The 16,843-nt window shown below is 44.5% G+C and overlaps 1 protein-coding gene and 2 non-coding genes across 3 annotated transcripts; 2 read left to right on the forward strand and 1 right to left on the reverse strand.

Moving 5' to 3' along the window:
• The first annotated feature begins 616 nt into the window (after positions 1-616).
• On the forward strand, positions 617-689 carry TRNAE-UUC (transfer RNA glutamic acid (anticodon UUC)). Its single transcript has one exon. It is a non-coding gene; the product is annotated as a tRNA-Glu (tRNA).
• A 2,184-nt stretch (positions 690-2,873) lies between these two features.
• On the forward strand, positions 2,874-7,937 carry NMNAT1 (nicotinamide nucleotide adenylyltransferase 1). The gene is made up of 4 exons (XM_007453324.1): positions 2,874-2,988; positions 5,027-5,210; positions 6,670-6,815; positions 7,537-7,937. The coding sequence occupies exons 1-4, from the start codon at positions 2,874-2,876 to the stop codon at positions 7,935-7,937; spliced, it is 846 nt and encodes a 281-aa protein (XP_007453386.1).
• Positions 7,938-14,946: 7,009 nt separating this feature from the next.
• TRNAE-UUC (transfer RNA glutamic acid (anticodon UUC)) lies at positions 14,947-15,018 on the reverse strand. The gene has a single exon. It is a non-coding gene; the product is annotated as a tRNA-Glu (tRNA).
• Positions 15,019-16,843: the final 1,825 nt, after the last annotated feature.

The raw sequence follows: 16,843 nt of genomic DNA on the forward strand, positions 1-16,843 counted from the left end.
AAGACCCAACGCAGCCATAAATAAATAAATAAATAATTTTTAAAAAGGAGTTGAATTACAGCAACATGATATGCAACATAAATAATTGCTATATTCATAGTGTGTTCGTTACTTGCCCAAAGCAGCTTTATGTAGCATATGTGTATTGTCTCATTTAATTCTCACAATAATCATGAGGTAGGTAATATTATTTTCTCTGTTTTAAGACAGAAAAACTGGGGCAAAAGGAAGGTTAGGCTAGGGTTAGGTTGCCCAGGGTCATCCAGCTCATGTAAGTATTGGAGCTGTGGTTTGAACCTGGACAGCCTGATTTCAGAGCAGGGGTTTGTAACTGTTATGCTATATAGGCAGGAGGTTGGAGGATACTTTTTTTGTGGACGCTGACCAGTCCCAGGAGAAAGACCTGTAATACAGCCAAGTTACCATACAATGAAGCCCACTGTGCAGAAGCCCTACCTACCCACTTAGAACTTCCTATCAGCTCTTTGAAGGAAATATAAAATATATCATTAATATTGGTAGAGAAATAAGCGTAATGCATTGGTGAAACAAGAACAGAATACCATAAAAAGGAACATTCAGAGGACAAAAGTCTAAAACATTGAGTATTGGGAATTCCCTGGCAGTCCAGTGGTTAGGACTCAGCACTTTCACTGCCGAGGGCCCAGGTTCGATTCCTGGTCGGGGAACTAAGATACTGAAAGCCTCGAGATGTGGCCCCCCCCCAAAAAAAAAACTGAGTATAATAGCAGAAATGAAAACCTCAATAGGTGGATTGGAGGATGAATTTGAGGATATTTAGAAATTAGAGTATGAAGGTAAGAGATGGAAAAGAGAAGAGAAAGGGTAAGAAAATTGGAAGACCAGTCCCGGTGCTTCAGCTCTAACTCTTAGGCATTTCCAAAGAGGGCAGAGAAAATGGAAGGTAGAAAATCATCCATGAAATAACTCAAGGACATTTTATAGAATTGCAGGTTATGAGTTCTGAGATTGAAAGGGCCTGCTCAGGGCCCAGCACAATAGATGAAAATAGAGCCACACTGGAGGACATCACTGTAAAATTTCAGAACATTTGGGGGCAGAGTTCTCGTAAGCTTCAAGGGAGAAATAATATAAGCCACATTAAAAGGATCAGAATTACTGGAAGTGACTTTGGATTCCTCACTGTTAGCACTGCAGTATAGAAGCAATGCCTTCAGAATTGTGGGAGAAGGTGACTTTCAGCACAGACTAGAGATTCTTTCTATCTCTCCCCCCCATACATAATCTATGAGGATTAGCTCTCATACACCCTCACAACTCTCTCCCAAACTTCCCAAATATATAGCCTGAGTGTAATGGGGGTGTATGAGGTAATTTTCTTCGATCATGAGGGAAAGTAAATAGACACTCTTTGAATAAATTAAGAAATAACATTATAAGCACATAATATAGAATTACGATAGATTCGGCCAGAAGAAATAGCTGAAAAAGTTAAAAGTGGTCGCCTCTTGGGGATTTGGTTGGAGGAGTTCGTGGGTGAGATATGGCCAATGACTCTTGCTTCCATTATGGGCCTTTTGTCACCCTATGATTTCAAATCTATATACATGAATTCGTTTAATTAAAAAAAATTTTTTTTAATTTATTTTATTTTTTGGCTGCGTTGGGTCTTCGTTGCTGCCCACGGGCTTTCTATATTTGCAGTGAGCGGGGGCTACTCTTCATTGCGGTGCGCGGGCTCCTCATTGTCGTGGCTTCTCTTTTTGCAGAGGGTGGGCTCTAGGCGCGTGGGTTTCAGTAGTTGCGGCATGCGGGCTCAGTAGTTGTGGCTCGTGGGCTCTAGGCGCGTGGACTTTAGTAGTTGCGGCACACAGGTTCGGTAGTTGTGGCTCGCGGGCTCTAGAGCGCAGACTCAGTAGTTTTGGCGCATGGGCTTAGTTGCTCCGCAGCATGTGGGATCTTCCCAGACCAGGGCTCGAACCTGCATTGGCAGGCGGATTCTTAACCACTGCGCCACCAGGGAAGCCCTAATAAAAATTTTTTAATAAAAAGTTAAAATCAGTTGCCTTGCATTACTTCATTAGGGTTATGGAAGGATCAAATGGAATAACTGACATGAAAAAGAGTTTGTCCGTTGTAAACTGTTATTCAGTTGAAAGTGATAACATGACCATGTTGACTAAGAGGCAAAATACGGTTTTGAAGGACGGGTTGTTGGGGAGTAATATTTGGTGGATGATAATGTCATTGTATCTGTTAACCGCGGCCACAATAGTGCAGTCGCAAAACAAACATTCATTTTTGCTCGAGTCTAGGCTCAGCTTGTGGGTTCGCTGATCTGATCCAGGCTCAGCTAATCTCACCTGGACTTGCTCGTGCATCTAAGCAGATTGTCTGGGGTTTGGATGGTCTAGGATGGCCTCAGCCACATAGCTGACGGTTAGCTGTCTGTCAGCCGGAGCACCAGCTCTCTCCTGCAAGTTCTGTCATCCTCCAGCAGGCTAGCCTGGGTTTGTTTTCATGTCAGGGGCAGGAGTCCAAAAGAGAGTGGGAGTGTACAACACCTCGAAGGCCTAGGCTCAGAATGGGAACACTTTCCCATGTGCCACATTGTTTGGGCCAAAGCAAGTCACAAAGGGTGCGAAGGAGATTCCATCCCTTTATGGTAAGAGCTGCAAATTCACATTGAAAAGGATGGGTGGAGAAAAGGGGCCATTTTTGCAATTCACCCAGCATAGTCACTGAAGCTAACTATTTATTCCACCTATTTGGAATGAGAACATGGAAAGACATCAGAAGCCCTGTAACTGAACTTACTTTCTTTTTCCTTTGTAGACAATAAGAGAGGTGTCAGAGTTTTCCATGTAGATGTACAACTTCAAATTCTCAGCATGGAAAACTCAGAGAAGACAGAAGTGGTTCTCCTTGCTTGTGGTTCCTTTAATCCTATCACCAATATGCACCTCAGGCTGTTTGAGCTGGCCAAGGACTACATGAATGGAACAGGTAGGAACAGTAGCCAAAAGCAATGATGGGGTTCAGGATGCGCTACCCTACAATACAGCACTTCGGCATATTGGATATTTTAAGTGGAAGGACTTTGATAAAAACAGCAGAAGCAGGAAGGTCACTCTGACCTCCTCCCTCCACCCCTCTTCCCTGAAGCAGATCGTAAAATGTTCATGTTAGAGATGCTCTCCCTAAACCCGGAGAAAAGGAGCATCCTTATCTCTGAAGACAAAGGGAAGTCAAACAAACATTCTTTGCTAAATTCCCCTGAGTTTTCTACACTTACCTTGTACTCTTTGCCCTATCATATTTCGCCATGACTGTTTACCCTTCATCTAACCTAGCATAAAAATGCAGTAAGTCCCTTATATAGAACAAGTGCCGTTCCAAGAGTGAGTTCATAAGTCCAATTTGTTTGTAAGTTCAACAGAGTTAGCCTAGGTACCCAACTAGCACAATTGGCTATATAGTACTGTACTGTAATAAGTTTATAATACTTTTCACACAAATAATACATAAAAAACAAGCAAACACAAAAAATAAAACATTTTTAATCTTACAGTACGGTACCTTGAAAAGTACAGTAGTACAGGACAACAGCTGGCATCCAGGGGCTGGCATCCAGTGAACAGGCAAGAAGAGTTACTGACTGGAGGAGGGAGAGGAGGTGGGAGATGGTAGAGCTGAAGGATCGTCAGCAACAGGAGACGGAGGGCAGGCTGCAATGTCACTCACGCCTGACGTTGATGGCACAGGTTCTGGTTCCTTGGTTCCTTGTTGGATTCAATTCCATCTACCGTCTTGAGAAAACAATCTAGGTAGTAGCTCTTTTTTTCTCATCATAGATGACTTGGTAGCCCTGGATTGCATTCTGAACGGGTGCCGCAACCTTCGTGTACTGTTCTATGTTCAGGTCCTATGCCTCAATAACTAACAGTGCCGCCTCAAATAAAGAAAATCCCCTGCCATTTCCTGAGTTGTGAATCTCTTCAGTTCTTCAGTTACTTCTTCCTCTCCTCTCTCTTTGTCCTTTCTCTGGGCCTCCAATTCCATCACAGCTTCATTAGTAAGCTCCTTGTGTGGCACAGCAAGGAGTTCAGTGAAGTCGTCCTCTTGCAAATCTAGCTAGAAATAAAGATACTATACTACTGTACCCTTACAGTACTGTACAGTAGAGTACACAAAAACACATCACTTGTAGAGGACGCGGTGCACGTGACAGTGTACGCCAGACATGATAACTCACTTATGTGATTGAACATGCAAACACACGTTCGCATCTTTTAAAGTTTGCAACTCGAAGGTTCATATGTAGGGGACTTACTGTACTTACATTTAACTGTTTCTTGGAGTCTTCATTTCCTTATGAAGGCTCCTGTGTCACATAAATCTTACATTAAGTAAATTTGTATGCTTTTCTCCTGTCAGTTTCACACCCCGCCAGGGACCCTAAGAGGGTCGAGGAAAACTTTTTCTCCCCTACATACACACAGATTTATTTTGTTTTGTTACATAAGTGATCATGCTGTGTGCTGATAGGTGGATGGGTGTCCAAACTCACTAATAATCAGGGAACTAAAATAAAAAATGAGATATATTCTGCCCATCACATTGACACAAGTTTTTAAACTTGTTAATGTCAAATATCAGGTGTTGGGAAGGAATGGGCTCTTGCGTATACAAATAGATTAAGGCTTTTTACAAGGCAGTTTGGCAATATCAATCAAAATTTAAACTGCTGAGGAATGGGGAGTCAGTGTTTGATGGGTACAAAAATTTCACTTGGGGAAGTTGAAAGAGTTCTGGAGATGGACGGTGGTGATGGTCGTACATGTCACAGTACTGTACACTTAAAATAGCTTAAATGGTAAATTTTATGTATATTTTACCACAATTAAAAGTAAATAAACCTGGATCCCTGTGAAAAAAGGAGGAGGGGGGAAATCTCTGATTATGAAACCATATTGATGATATTTCCTGTGCATAAAATGTAATTTGTTATAATACCTCATATCAAATCTAATTCTTTACCCAGGGAAATATGAAGTTATCAAAGGCATAATTTCTCCCGTTGGCGATGCATATAAGAAGAAAGGACTCATCTCTGCCCATCACCGAGTTATCATGGCAGAACTCGCCACCAAGAACTCAAAATGGTTGGAAGTTGATACATGGGAAAGTCTTCAACAGGATTGGATAGAGACTGCCACGGTGCTAAGGTATCCATGGTGCATTCAGCTTTGCCATGCCATTCCTGTGTAAGGTTATCACACGGTAACAGGGCGTCGGTAGTGCTCAGCCTTTATGGCTGTCGCTATGTTTTGAGATGTTTGCACACTTGTTAACTGTATATCCCTATTAAAGAGTAGAGGAAGCACACCTGGCCTGTCTGTGCCCCAAGTGAGAAAGGTAAAGTTGTAAGATGATGATGTACTGTGGTCAGTCTTCTTAAGTATAAAAGAGAGAGGCAGGTAATTTAAGGAAGAGAAGCCATGATGCTTGATCACGGAGAGAGCTGGTTTGGGGAGCTGCTTCGCTGACAGCATATGGGGGTTGTCACAAATCGCTGTGCTCAGAACGCTGAAACAGCTCCAGTTTAAGGGTTCAGAGACCAGAGTGTGTAACGTCTAATGATTACTCAATGTTCTCTTGAGTATAAAACACCAGGACTTTTGGAAAAACCTGTCTAATGTCTGTTCTTAGAGTTCGAACCTTCTGGTTCTAACCATATCAGTTAGGGTTACGATAGGAAATAGAAACCACTCTGAGCATTTTTTTTTTTTTTTTTTTTTTTTTTTTTTGTGGTACGCCGGCCTCTCACTGTTGTGGCCTCTCCCGTTGCGGAGCACAGGCTCCTGACGCGCAGGCTCCGCGGCCACGGCTCATGGGCCCAGCCGCTCCGCGGCATGTGGGATCTTCCCGGACCGGGGCACGAACCCGTGTCCCCTGCATCGGCAGGCGGACTCTCAACCACTGCGCCACGAGGGAAGCCCCACTCTGAGCATTTTAAGCAGAAAGGGATTCTAGGTGCTCATGCAGAAATGTTGAAAGGGCTGGAAGAGTAGAAGTGGTGGCTTGTTTCAAGGTCATGCCTCCTTAGCTGCAGTTGGAGTTCAGGAAACTGTTCCTGCTTCTGCTGCCAACGTTACTTGTCAGGGTCCAGTATATACTTGTTTGTTTTTTATGTATTATTTGTGTGAAAAGTATTATAAACCTATTACAGTACAGTACTATATAGCCGATTGTGTTAGTTGGGTACCTAAGCTAACTTTGTTGGACTTACGAACGTGCTCTCAGAACGGATCTCACTGGTATTTAGGGAACTTACTTTCTGTAATCAATGTTAACGCTTGTTTTTATGACACAGACACATACAGCTTAGAATAGTAATAGCTACCATTTGCTGTGCTCCCAGGATTTGCCTTGCTTTCCATTCTTGACAGCCAGAGCCCAGGGCTGCCATGCCATATCCTAGCCAGCATCCGTTCTGACCCAGCAGTACTATGTATTCGAAGGCATCCATTCTGAGTAGTTGGGCATTGTACCTGTGGTTAAATGTGTTTAACAGCTCCCAACCTTTAACATTGCATCAGAGGCTCTTAGGCATCTCCAGAGGGATGACGTTTCAGTTGAGCGTTGTGAGAAAGAGAAATGTTCTATTGCTTTGTTGCTTTATAGACACCATCAAGAGAAGCTGGAGGCCAGTAGCTGTGATCAGCAGCAGGACTCACTTGTACTGGAAAGGCCTGGACGGAAGAGGAAGTGGGCTGAACAAAGACAAGATTTTAGTCAAAAGAAATCACTAGAGCAAACAAAAACGAAAGGTCTGTATGTTTTGCCAGGACTTACCAATGATAGCTGATAAGACTCTAGAGCTGAGCAAGCCCCCTTTGTGTTTTACTTTCATATTCAGTATATGTGGGTGCCTGGAAAATGCTCCTTGTTAGTTTTCTTTTCTTTTTTTTTTTCCTCTTTGGCTGCACTGCACAGCTTGCGGGATCTCAGTTCCCCGAACAGGGATTGAACTCAGGCCATGGCATTGGAAGCCCGGAATCCTAACCACCAGGCCACCAGGGAATTCCCCACCCCTTGTTAGTTTTGTGATGGAAGGAAGGGAGAGTCAGAGGCACCCTGAGCTTATTTATCCTGCAGGAGGTCGACCTTAACTTTTGAGGGATCCTGCATCTCTTTTTAGAGAATCTGAATCTGATAGAAACTATGAACGCTCTAGCCAGAAGAACACACATACACATTCATTTTGATGCAGGGCGTTATTGAAAAGGCAAACCCTGGGACTTCCCTGGTGGCGCAGTGGTTAAGACTCCACACTCCTAATGCAGGGGGCCTGGGTTTGATCCCTGATCCAGGAACTAGATCCCAGATGCATGCCACAACTAAGAGTTTGGATGCCACAACTAAGGAGGCTGCAAGCTGCAGCGAAGAAGCCCACCTGCCACAACTAAGACCTGACACAACCAAATAAATAAATATTTAAAAAAAAAAAAAAAGGCAAACCCTGAAGCGCTGTTTTCTTCTTCTTCCCAGGAGTGCCAAAGGTGAAGTTGCTGTGTGGAGCAGATCTCTTAGAGTCCTTTGGTGTGCCCAATCTGTGGAAGGGTGAGGATATCGCCAAAATCGTGGGAGACTATGGGCTTATATGTATTACTCGGGCTGGAAATGATGCTCAGAAATTCATCTATGAATCCGATGTGCTGTGGAAACACCAGAACAACATTCACCTGGTGAATGAATGGATCACCAATGACATCTCATCCACAAAGATCCGGCGAGCCCTCAGGAGGGGCCAGAGCATTCGCTACTTGGTACCAGACCTTGTCCAGGAATATATTGAGAAGCATAGTTTGTATAACTCTGAGAGTGAGGAGAGGAATGTTGGGGTGATCCTGGCTCCTTTGCAGAGAAAAACTGCAGAAGCTGACACATGAGAAATTCTCCAGCATGGTATTGTGGACTTTCCTTTTGGGAATTTGAAACAGTGTGGGTGTTAGTAAATGGGGGAAGGAATTGTGATCCTCTTTAATAAATTAAAGTTTAAAAGGTTGGTAAAAATCAGTAGTAATTTAAAATCAGGTTTATCTTTATCAGAAGTTACTAATGAATGATTTCAATTTTTTTTTTAGGAATATACAAATCCCTTTATCTTTAAAACAAGAGATTAGTAGCAGAGCTAATTGTAGAACATTCAATATACAAATCCCTTTATCTTTATTTTTTATTATTATTTTTTTAATAAATTTATTTATTTGTCTTTGGCTGTGTTGGGTCTTTGTTGCTGTGCGCGGGCTTTGTCTAGTTGCGTCGAGCCGGGGCTACTCTACGTCACGGTGCGCGGGCTTCTCATTGCGGTGGCTTCTCTTGTTGCGGAGCACGGGCTCTAGGCGCGCGGGCTTCAGCAGTTGTGGCTCACGGGCTCTAGAGCGTAGGCTTCAGTAGTTGTAGCACACGGGCTTAGTTGCTCTGCGGCATGTGGGATCTTCCCGGACCAGGGCTCGAACCCGTGTCCCCTGCATTGGTAGGCGGATTCTTAACCACTGTGCCACCAGGGAAGTCCCCTCTTTATCTTTAAAACAAGAGATGAGTAGCAGAGCTAATTGTAGCAGAACCTTGTAGAAGAACATTCAATCAAACTAACCAGAAAAAGAATTCAAAAAAGACATCCTGGCTTTACCACAGAAAGAGAAGTAAAGTGCGAAAAGTAAAGAGACCATTTAAGATCCTAATTTTAGTTACGAAAGGAACGAACATTTTATGCGTGCCTTTTTTCCTGGGCAGGGCTCACTCAGGGTGGCCAAAGAATTCTTAAAATAGTGATCTTGTAAAATGCATCACTGATCAGTCATCTCCAGCTGTGCAAGATACCAGCTGTGAAGTCCTGGCAGAAACTACACCAGGAGTTGGTTCTCTCTGGCACACGTCAGAAGGCCAGCGAAGCTTTGCTAGGCACACTTACCTGCAGCCCCACCTGTAGAGGCAGGGAGAGGGGTCCGAGCCCTGGAATGTTTAGAAAGGTACACGGGTGTTTCTGATGCCCACGAGTGGCAGGGAGCCTCTGCCTTCCCCATGTTATGCACAGATTCTCTTAGCACAGCCCTGTTGTGGCTTGTGGTCCAGCCCTGGCCATCTGCCATCTCTGTATAGAAGGGATGTCGTGCTACCTGACACAGAGAGAACCACAGAGAATGAGAGATCTCACTCAAGGATTTTGTGAGGTGTGAATGCTCTTAGCCTTTACTGGTAGCTTAATCAGATGGTGAAAGGACATGAGAAATGCCGCACTGGACCAGCCCAGCAGTTCCTCTTTCTTTTTGTGTCTGCATTGGGTCTTCGTTGCTGTGCGCGGGCTTTCTCTAGTTTCAGCGAGCGGGGGCTACTCTTCATTGTGGCGCGCGGGCTTCTCACTGCGGTGGCTTCTCTTGTTGCGGAGCACGGGCTCTAGCCGCGCAGGCTTCAGTAGTTGTGGTATGTGGGCTCAGTAGTTGTGGCATGCAGGCTCAGTAGTTGCAGCACACAGGCTGTAGAGCACCGGCTCAGTAGTTGTGCTGCATGGGCTTAGTTGCTCCGTGGCATGTAGGATCTTCCTGGACCAGGGCTCGAACCCGTGTACCCTGCATTGGCAGGCAGATTCTCAACCACTGCACCACCAGGAAAGGCCCCCGGCAGTTCCTTTAGCTCAGAATTTTGGTTCCTGATAAGTGGCCTGTGGAAGAAATCTCCACAGCCTCAATCTAAAACTCTCGAGTTTCTGAAGACCCCTGCTGGTTCTATTCCAGCCCACTGTGAGCCTGCCATTTGTGGATTTAAGCAGAAAAAGAGTCTGTTTTCTTATACTTTTTCTCTTCTTGTCCTTTAGGAACTTTACCCAAAGTAGAACACTCAAATAATAATTGAAGTCATAACGTTATGTTAAAAACACAAACTTGGGGGCTTCCCTGGTGGCACAGTGCTTGAGAGTCCGCCTGCCGATGCAGGAGACGCGGGTTCGTGCCCCGTTTCGGGAGGATCCCACATGCCGCGGAGCGGCTGGGCCCGTGAGCCGTGGCCGCTGAGCCTGCGCGTCCGGAGCCTGTGCTCCGCAAATGGGAGAGGCCACAACAGTGAGAGGCCCGCATAACGCAAGAAAAAAAAAAAAAAAACACAAACTTGTTATATGGTTTGCTATTGATTAAAATTTTGTGGAAGTTTTACCAATTAATAAAGCAAAAAGACCAGAAATAGCTTTTTCTAGAATAGTTTATGGTTCATGAAAATCACTCTGTGATAGAAAGAGGACTAAAGTTAAATTTCTAATGAAAGTAGAATAGGGACTTCCCTGGTGGCACAGTGGTTAAGAATCCACCTGCCAGTGCAGGGGACATGGGTTCGAGCCCTGGTCTGGGAAGATCCCACATGCCGCGGAGCAACTAAGCCCGTGCGTCACAACTACTGAGCCCTCGTGCCACAACTGTTGAAGCCCATGTGCCCTAGAGCCCGTGTTCCACGACAAGAGAAGCCAGCGCAGTGAGAAGCTCGTGCATGCCAGTGAAGAGTAGCCCCCGTTCGCCGCAACTAGAGAAAGCCTGCGCGCAGCAACAAGGACCTGACGCAGCCCCCCAAAATAATAATAATAATAATTTTAAAAGAAGAAAGTAGAATAATTTACCTTTACATACCTATATCTAATAATTTACATTTCATACCTACGCCACTCTAAAGGATTTATACCTCTGTAGAAGAAAAAAATGTACTTATACCTGTGCAGTTGGATAGTCAGATATGAAGCCACCATTTAAAAAAGGAAAATGTTAAATAAACTTGGCAAATGTAAATTCTACAGCTGTGGCTTATTCTTATAAAGTCAACAGGCCGACTTCTCAAAGACGGAAGAGAGCAAAGCCTGGCACCCAATAGCTTCAGTCTCTTATCTGCTGAACAAATGCAAGGTTATAATCTCAGATTGTAGAGATGAGGATCATTCTTCCACTCCTCAGCTTTTCGGAGTTTAAGAATTGTAGCAGTACTGAAAAATAACAATCTAGAAACAGATGAAGTTATCAAAATGTAACTTTGGAAAACTACACTTAGTTTATATGAACTGCGTGTGAACTGCAGGAAGTTTCCAGTGCTAGAAACTTCTTTTCTACTTTGATGCCTTCCTGCCTAGAAATGCCCACAGTCTGCTTAGCTGTGAGTATATTGACCTCAGGGCCCACTGGGTAGGGCATGTGGGGACCCTCCCAGGATACCTGGTAACAGTGAAATGATCCTATTGTTGTGCTATTTATGGATCAACAACTTTGTACATGGAAGGAGCTGCTTGTCTTTTTGTCCCAGTACCAGGATGCTGCTAATGCCACAAAGTAATAACATAGTTTAAGGTATCCTTAAGGACAGAACTTCCTCTTTGGATAATGAAATAAGACAATGAATTTCACAAGGGAATAAATATCAGTAACTGTTGTGGCTTCTGTTGAGGAAGAGGGAAAAAATGCCATTGTTTGTTCCCTACCATACCTTTTTCATACTTGGCTCTTGTAATGTGAATTTAAGAGTTTAGGAAATGTGTAGAGCTGGTGTTTTGTTTGATGCTGGTGTTTTTTATGTGTTGTACTCCCTTACCTCTTACATTGTCTAATCTGAAGCAGCAAAAGAACGTTCAGTAGAAGTCCTTTACTGCAGCTTCATTCAGTTGAGCATACAGCATATGGGGAGATCTGTGCTGTTGTTTGCCTGGTTAGTGGACAAGTGTGAACAGCACTTGTTAGCAGTTCCTTGGAACTGGGGCACTACCTAGTGCGATTGACCCAAGCGGGTGATTTAGCCTCATCTCCTGCATCAAAGGATGATCTTTCTTTTTCTGCCCCCTTGAGTATCTCACTACAGGGTAGAAGGAAGCATCCCCCCAAGGTCAGTATGCACAGCAGTGGTGGGGCTGCTGTCATCCTTACCCCACCCTCTCCAATTCACTTCTCTGGGAGCCTGGAAGTTGCTATATTATGAAATGGGCTCCTTTGACATTTATTTTTGGGTGCTGCGGGACATCCATTCCTCCACCATTCTCATAATCACTCCCAAAGGCCTCTTGATCTAAAACGTTCACCATACCATCCACCTAACTATGAGAATGCATAGACAGTATCCATTTCTAAAATCTGTACCTAGTTCACCAGTGGTGCTGTTTGAACTTAATAATGTCAGCACTTATTGAGCACTTAATAATTGTGCCCGGCATGTGTTAACATGCGCCTTATATCATAAGGGAAATGAGCACAATTAGGTGACTGGTGTAAATGGCAAAACTGAAGCTTGAACGAGCAGTTTGTCTTCAGAACCTGTGCTCTTAACCTCTTTACTCCTTGTATAATGTATTACTTTTCAAAGAATGAGGTTTTAGCCAAATCTTGAAATTTGCATCCACCCAAAGTGGATAAATACAAATAAATAAAACTTTCAACAGTATGGTAGTCTGATGGTGATGTCTGATGTGTTCAGTCCATACAGATGGACTAAGTTGAACTCGCCCAGTGTTAGCATTTCCTTGGAACTGGGGCAGTGAATGCCCAGTCAGAGGGAGGAGGGTTGGTATGAGCCGCAGTTCACTCTTAACCAACAAAAAGAGGAAGAAGGGCGCCCAGCTGCCCATGCTGGTACCAGAACGTCACCCTGCAGCCCTGTTGCCTGTGAGCAGAAGAGGCTTCTGCCTGGGAGGCGGGTTTGTAGCTCCAGGCATGTCAGTCAGCCTATGGGGGCAGTCACTTGTCTCTCAGATTCCCTTTCTGTAAACAAAAGTGATGTTTTTTTGTGGGGTTTTTTTGGCCACACCACAAGGCTTGTGGGATCCTAGTTCCCGGACCAGGGATCGAACCTGAGTCCCCTGCATTGGAAGCACGGATTCTTAACCACTGGACTGCGAGGGAAGCCCCAAAAACAATGATTTTTGAGGCCCCTTCCGGCTCTGAAATGTTGTAGCCCTGATGGAGAGTTGCCACTCACACTGGCTTCTCACCACTCTGAGCTGCCACCTGTCCCCACCCTTAACACTCATCACTTGAGGGGTGCTAAAGGGAGCACCCCTCAGCACCTGTCACCAGCCTCTGTCGCCAGGCTGCTTGCAGTTAGGGAGGGCAGGCAGAGAAATGCTGCATTTGGAGCATCAGCAGGGAACTCTGCAGAGCCGCTCCTGAAGGCTTCCTCAAAATGAGTGCCCAGAGGTCCTGTAGTCAGGAAACCAGGACAACAGAGGGTGTTCCAGGTGGAGCTCCTTATACTACAAATTATTTGTCATTTATCTGAAATTTGAGTTTCTGGTCTGTTGTCTTTCCAACTCCAGCAACCTTAGGCAGGAGGAACAACCTAAGAGGAGGTATGGAGAACAGGCGTGTGACCATGGGCTTTAGCAAGGAGGCCAGCCTGTGTGGGGTGGGATGTGGCGACTCATAGGAGGGGAGCTTGGAAGCGTCCAGGTAGGGTTTCGGGCCTGCTGCAGTGGCGCCGGCGCGTGGTGGGGATTCCCATTCTCTGTTGTGGCTCCTCCTGAGGGATGATGGCCCTCCTCCTGCTGAGGGGACTTCAGTGCTGGGATTCTGATCCATTTCTGCCTCAAGCGTCTTACAAGTCTGAATGATACAGCAGACAGTGTGTCCCAAATCAAGTTAAACTGCCTGATAAGTTTTTCCAAACCCGTGAGTATATCATGACAACAATTACATTTTAAAACATTAGGGAAATTTTCAAACATAGGTTTAGTGATAGAAGTATAACGAACTCCTGTGTATCCAGGTCTTATCCCTGGAACGGCACCGAGCTCCCTGACGGTGTTGCCTCCTTGCGTTAGGGAGGGGAGGTATGGATGGGGTGAAGTTTACTACTGTCCACACCATTCTTTGCTGGACCAGTATCAGACTCCATCAAGTGTCCCTCATCGTTCCCATCCATTACTGTCTAGGAGAAGCAGTGATTGTACACAACATTAGGACCTCATCTTGGCTCTAACTTTATGGTTTACTTTGCCAGTATCAAATAGAAGGAAAGAAAGGGCTCAAATTTGGCCAGATAACTTTCTCTTTCCTTTCGAGAGATAACTTTGGTCTTAGTCTAGAAGAAATATCTTGAAATTGCAAAGGAGAAAATGATTCCTCCTCCCATGGGCAAGTCCAGGCTATGTCCGCTTCAACTAAAATTCAACCTTCTCCCTAATAGATGCCCCTTGCTCAAGCTGGCCAAAAGCCATACCAACCAGCACAATTGCTAGAACTATTATTAGTTTATTTCTGTGACTTTCATTTTCAGGCCAACATTTAGAACAATTAGATTTTAAGGATAGGAAGGAAATGTGATTTCTCCATGTCCTGTTCCTTTAGTCATCTGGAATTTAAACAAGTTTCATGTTCCAGAAATCTGGTCAGAGTTCTTAGTTCTGTGCCCTTTACGTGGCAAAGTATATCTAATCCCAGGACTTGATATCATCCTGTCATGTTCCACCAAAGGAATCAATGTTTCATACTTATGAGAATCAATAGCCTCATCTGAGCAGGGCAGTGCCACTATGGTTTCCTCAATAAAAATGGTATTTCTCCTTTGGAAAGGTCATAGCCATTCATTCAACAAACATTTATTAAGCACTTGCCAGGCACTGTACTAGGCACTGGGGATACTATAGAGGTGAATGAGATGAACATGGTCTCTGCCCTTGACATCTTAATGAAAAAGGTAGTCAGTAAACAAAGCGAGAAAAGATAATTATGGATTATGATAATTATGAAGGATATAAGCAGAGATGTGATACAGAGTAAATGTATATCAGAAGGCTGTTCTGAAAAGGTGACTCAGATTTTTGAAGAGATCCAAATATTTCTCTGTTCAACTTCTAAACTAATGGAAAAATAAGACAAAAGAAACAGTAAGTGGAGAACCAAAATAGCACCTTTTTTCCACACCTCGAGGCTTGCAGTATCTTAGTTCCCCAACCAGGGATCAAACCAGGGCCCCAGCAGTGAAAGTGCCGAGTCCTAACCACTGGACCACCGGGGAATTCCCAAAATAGCACCCTCATGACTGATAAAGTCCAGGTTAGAAGTTGTAGCTTAGTGTGAGGGTCAAAAGAGGGATTGGTAACTGTGACAGATGGTGTTTTCCAAGATGGCTATTATGAGAATCTCCCATCTCACGTGCTCCTTTTACAGTGTGACATTGAGGGATGAGGTCCATGTTCCCTCCCTTTGAATCAGAGTGGGCCTTGGACTCTGGTGGAAGTGATGTTATATGACTTCTCAGACTAGGTCAAGATGGTACAGCATCTTCCTGTTTCTCTTGGGATGCTCCCTCTTAGAGCCCAGCTACCCCTGCTTGAGGGAGCCCAAGCAGCCCATGGAGAGGCCCACATGGAAAGGAACCTGGCCCCCAGCCCACAGGCCTGGCTGGGCTCCCCGCCAACAGATAGCCATGAGATGGATCCATTTGGGAAGTGGCTTCTCTAACCCTCCCAACTGGAGTCAAGTTACCCCAGCTAATGCCACATGGAGCTGAGATGAGCCATGCCCTGTGAGCCCTCCCCAGATTGCAGATTTGTGAGCCAGTTAATGATTTGTATTATTTTAAGCCATTGAGTTGGGAGAGGCAAGAATAAATTATATACTAACTCCCCCAGTCTAGGCAGTCTATCTGAGAGCAAGTTCAGGTCTGTGAAATAGACACACCCTCAAGTCCATGTCAAAAGGGAGAAGAAAATACTGAGATACCCTGTGTTTACAATATTTGATAGGCTAACTCTACCTAGTGGATAAAATTCTTCAGTGGCTGTTGTCCGTAGGGCAAGCAACTCATTCCAGTTTTCCTAGAACTTTTCCAGTTTTAGTAATGAAAGTTCCATACCCTGGGACTCCTTCAGTCTTGGGGAAATCATAATGTGTGGTCACCCTAGTTTCCCCCAACCAGGTAACTCATTCCACCTCCATGAGGAAGAAATAGGGTTGGAAAAAAAAACCCAACAGGGTGTTTAGGGAAAATTCTTCTCCATGAAGAGCATGGTTAAAAATGACTATTTCCCTAATGGTGACTTTTGAACTGGAAGCCAGAGGAGCTAACCATGCAAAAACCAGGAGGAAAAACCTCCCAGGAAGAAGGAACACTATATACAAAGACTGTGAAGAAAGAAAGTGTTTTGACCTCTGCACGGAATCACCACCACAACAAAACTGGTATGATTGGAGTTGCTGAGTCGAGGGAGACAGAGTGTAATGATGTTGGAGAAGTATCCGGAAGCCAAATCAGAAATGGTTTATGAACCATGGGAGGGAGCGCAATTTCCTCTTACGAAAAATGGCACAACACTGAACACTGAACATTTTAAGCTTGAGAGTGATAGGATCTGAATTACATTTCTCAAAAGCTTGCCTGACTGCAGGATGGAGAATGGTTTGGTGGCTTGGGTTAGGTTGGAAGAACCAACAGGATTTGCTGATGGATTGGATATGGGTGAGCAGAGAAGGGAGAAATCCAGTGTCTAAATGGGCTTTGGGCTTAAGCAACCGGGTGACTAGTGGTACAATTTATGGAGATGAGGAAAGCCAAGGAATAATTTTGTTTTATGCTTTCTGCCTTGTATATGTTACATTCAAATGCCTTTAAGTCATCCAAGGGGAGACATGGAGAGGCATCTTTTTTTTTTAATAAATTTATTTATTTTTTATTTATTTATTTTTGGCTGCATTGGGTCTTCGTTGCTGTGTGGGCTTTCTCTAGTTGCAGAGAGCGGGGGCTACTCTTCGTTGTGGTATGCAGGCTTCTCATTGCGGTGGCTTCTCATTGCGGAGCACAGGCTCTAGGTGTGTGGGCTTCAGTAGTTGTGGCTCGCGGG

Source organism: Lipotes vexillifer, unplaced genomic scaffold (genome assembly GCF_000442215.2).
Source record: "Lipotes vexillifer unplaced genomic scaffold, Lipotes_vexillifer_v1.1 scaffold575, whole genome shotgun sequence".
In the NCBI taxonomy this organism is placed as follows: Eukaryota; Metazoa; Chordata; class Mammalia; order Artiodactyla; family Lipotidae; genus Lipotes; species Lipotes vexillifer.

Coding starts and splice junctions, on each gene's coding strand:
- NMNAT1 (XM_007453324.1), top strand. CDS start 2,874: ATGGAAAACTCAGAGAAGACAGAAGTGGTTCTCCTTGCTTGTGGTTCC. Junction 5,211..6,669: donor GAGACTGCCACGGTGCTAAG/GTATCCATGGTG, acceptor GTTGCTTTATAG/ACACCATCAAGAGAAGCTGG. Junction 6,816..7,536: donor AGAGCAAACAAAAACGAAAG/GTCTGTATGTTT, acceptor TCTTCTTCCCAG/GAGTGCCAAAGGTGAAGTTG.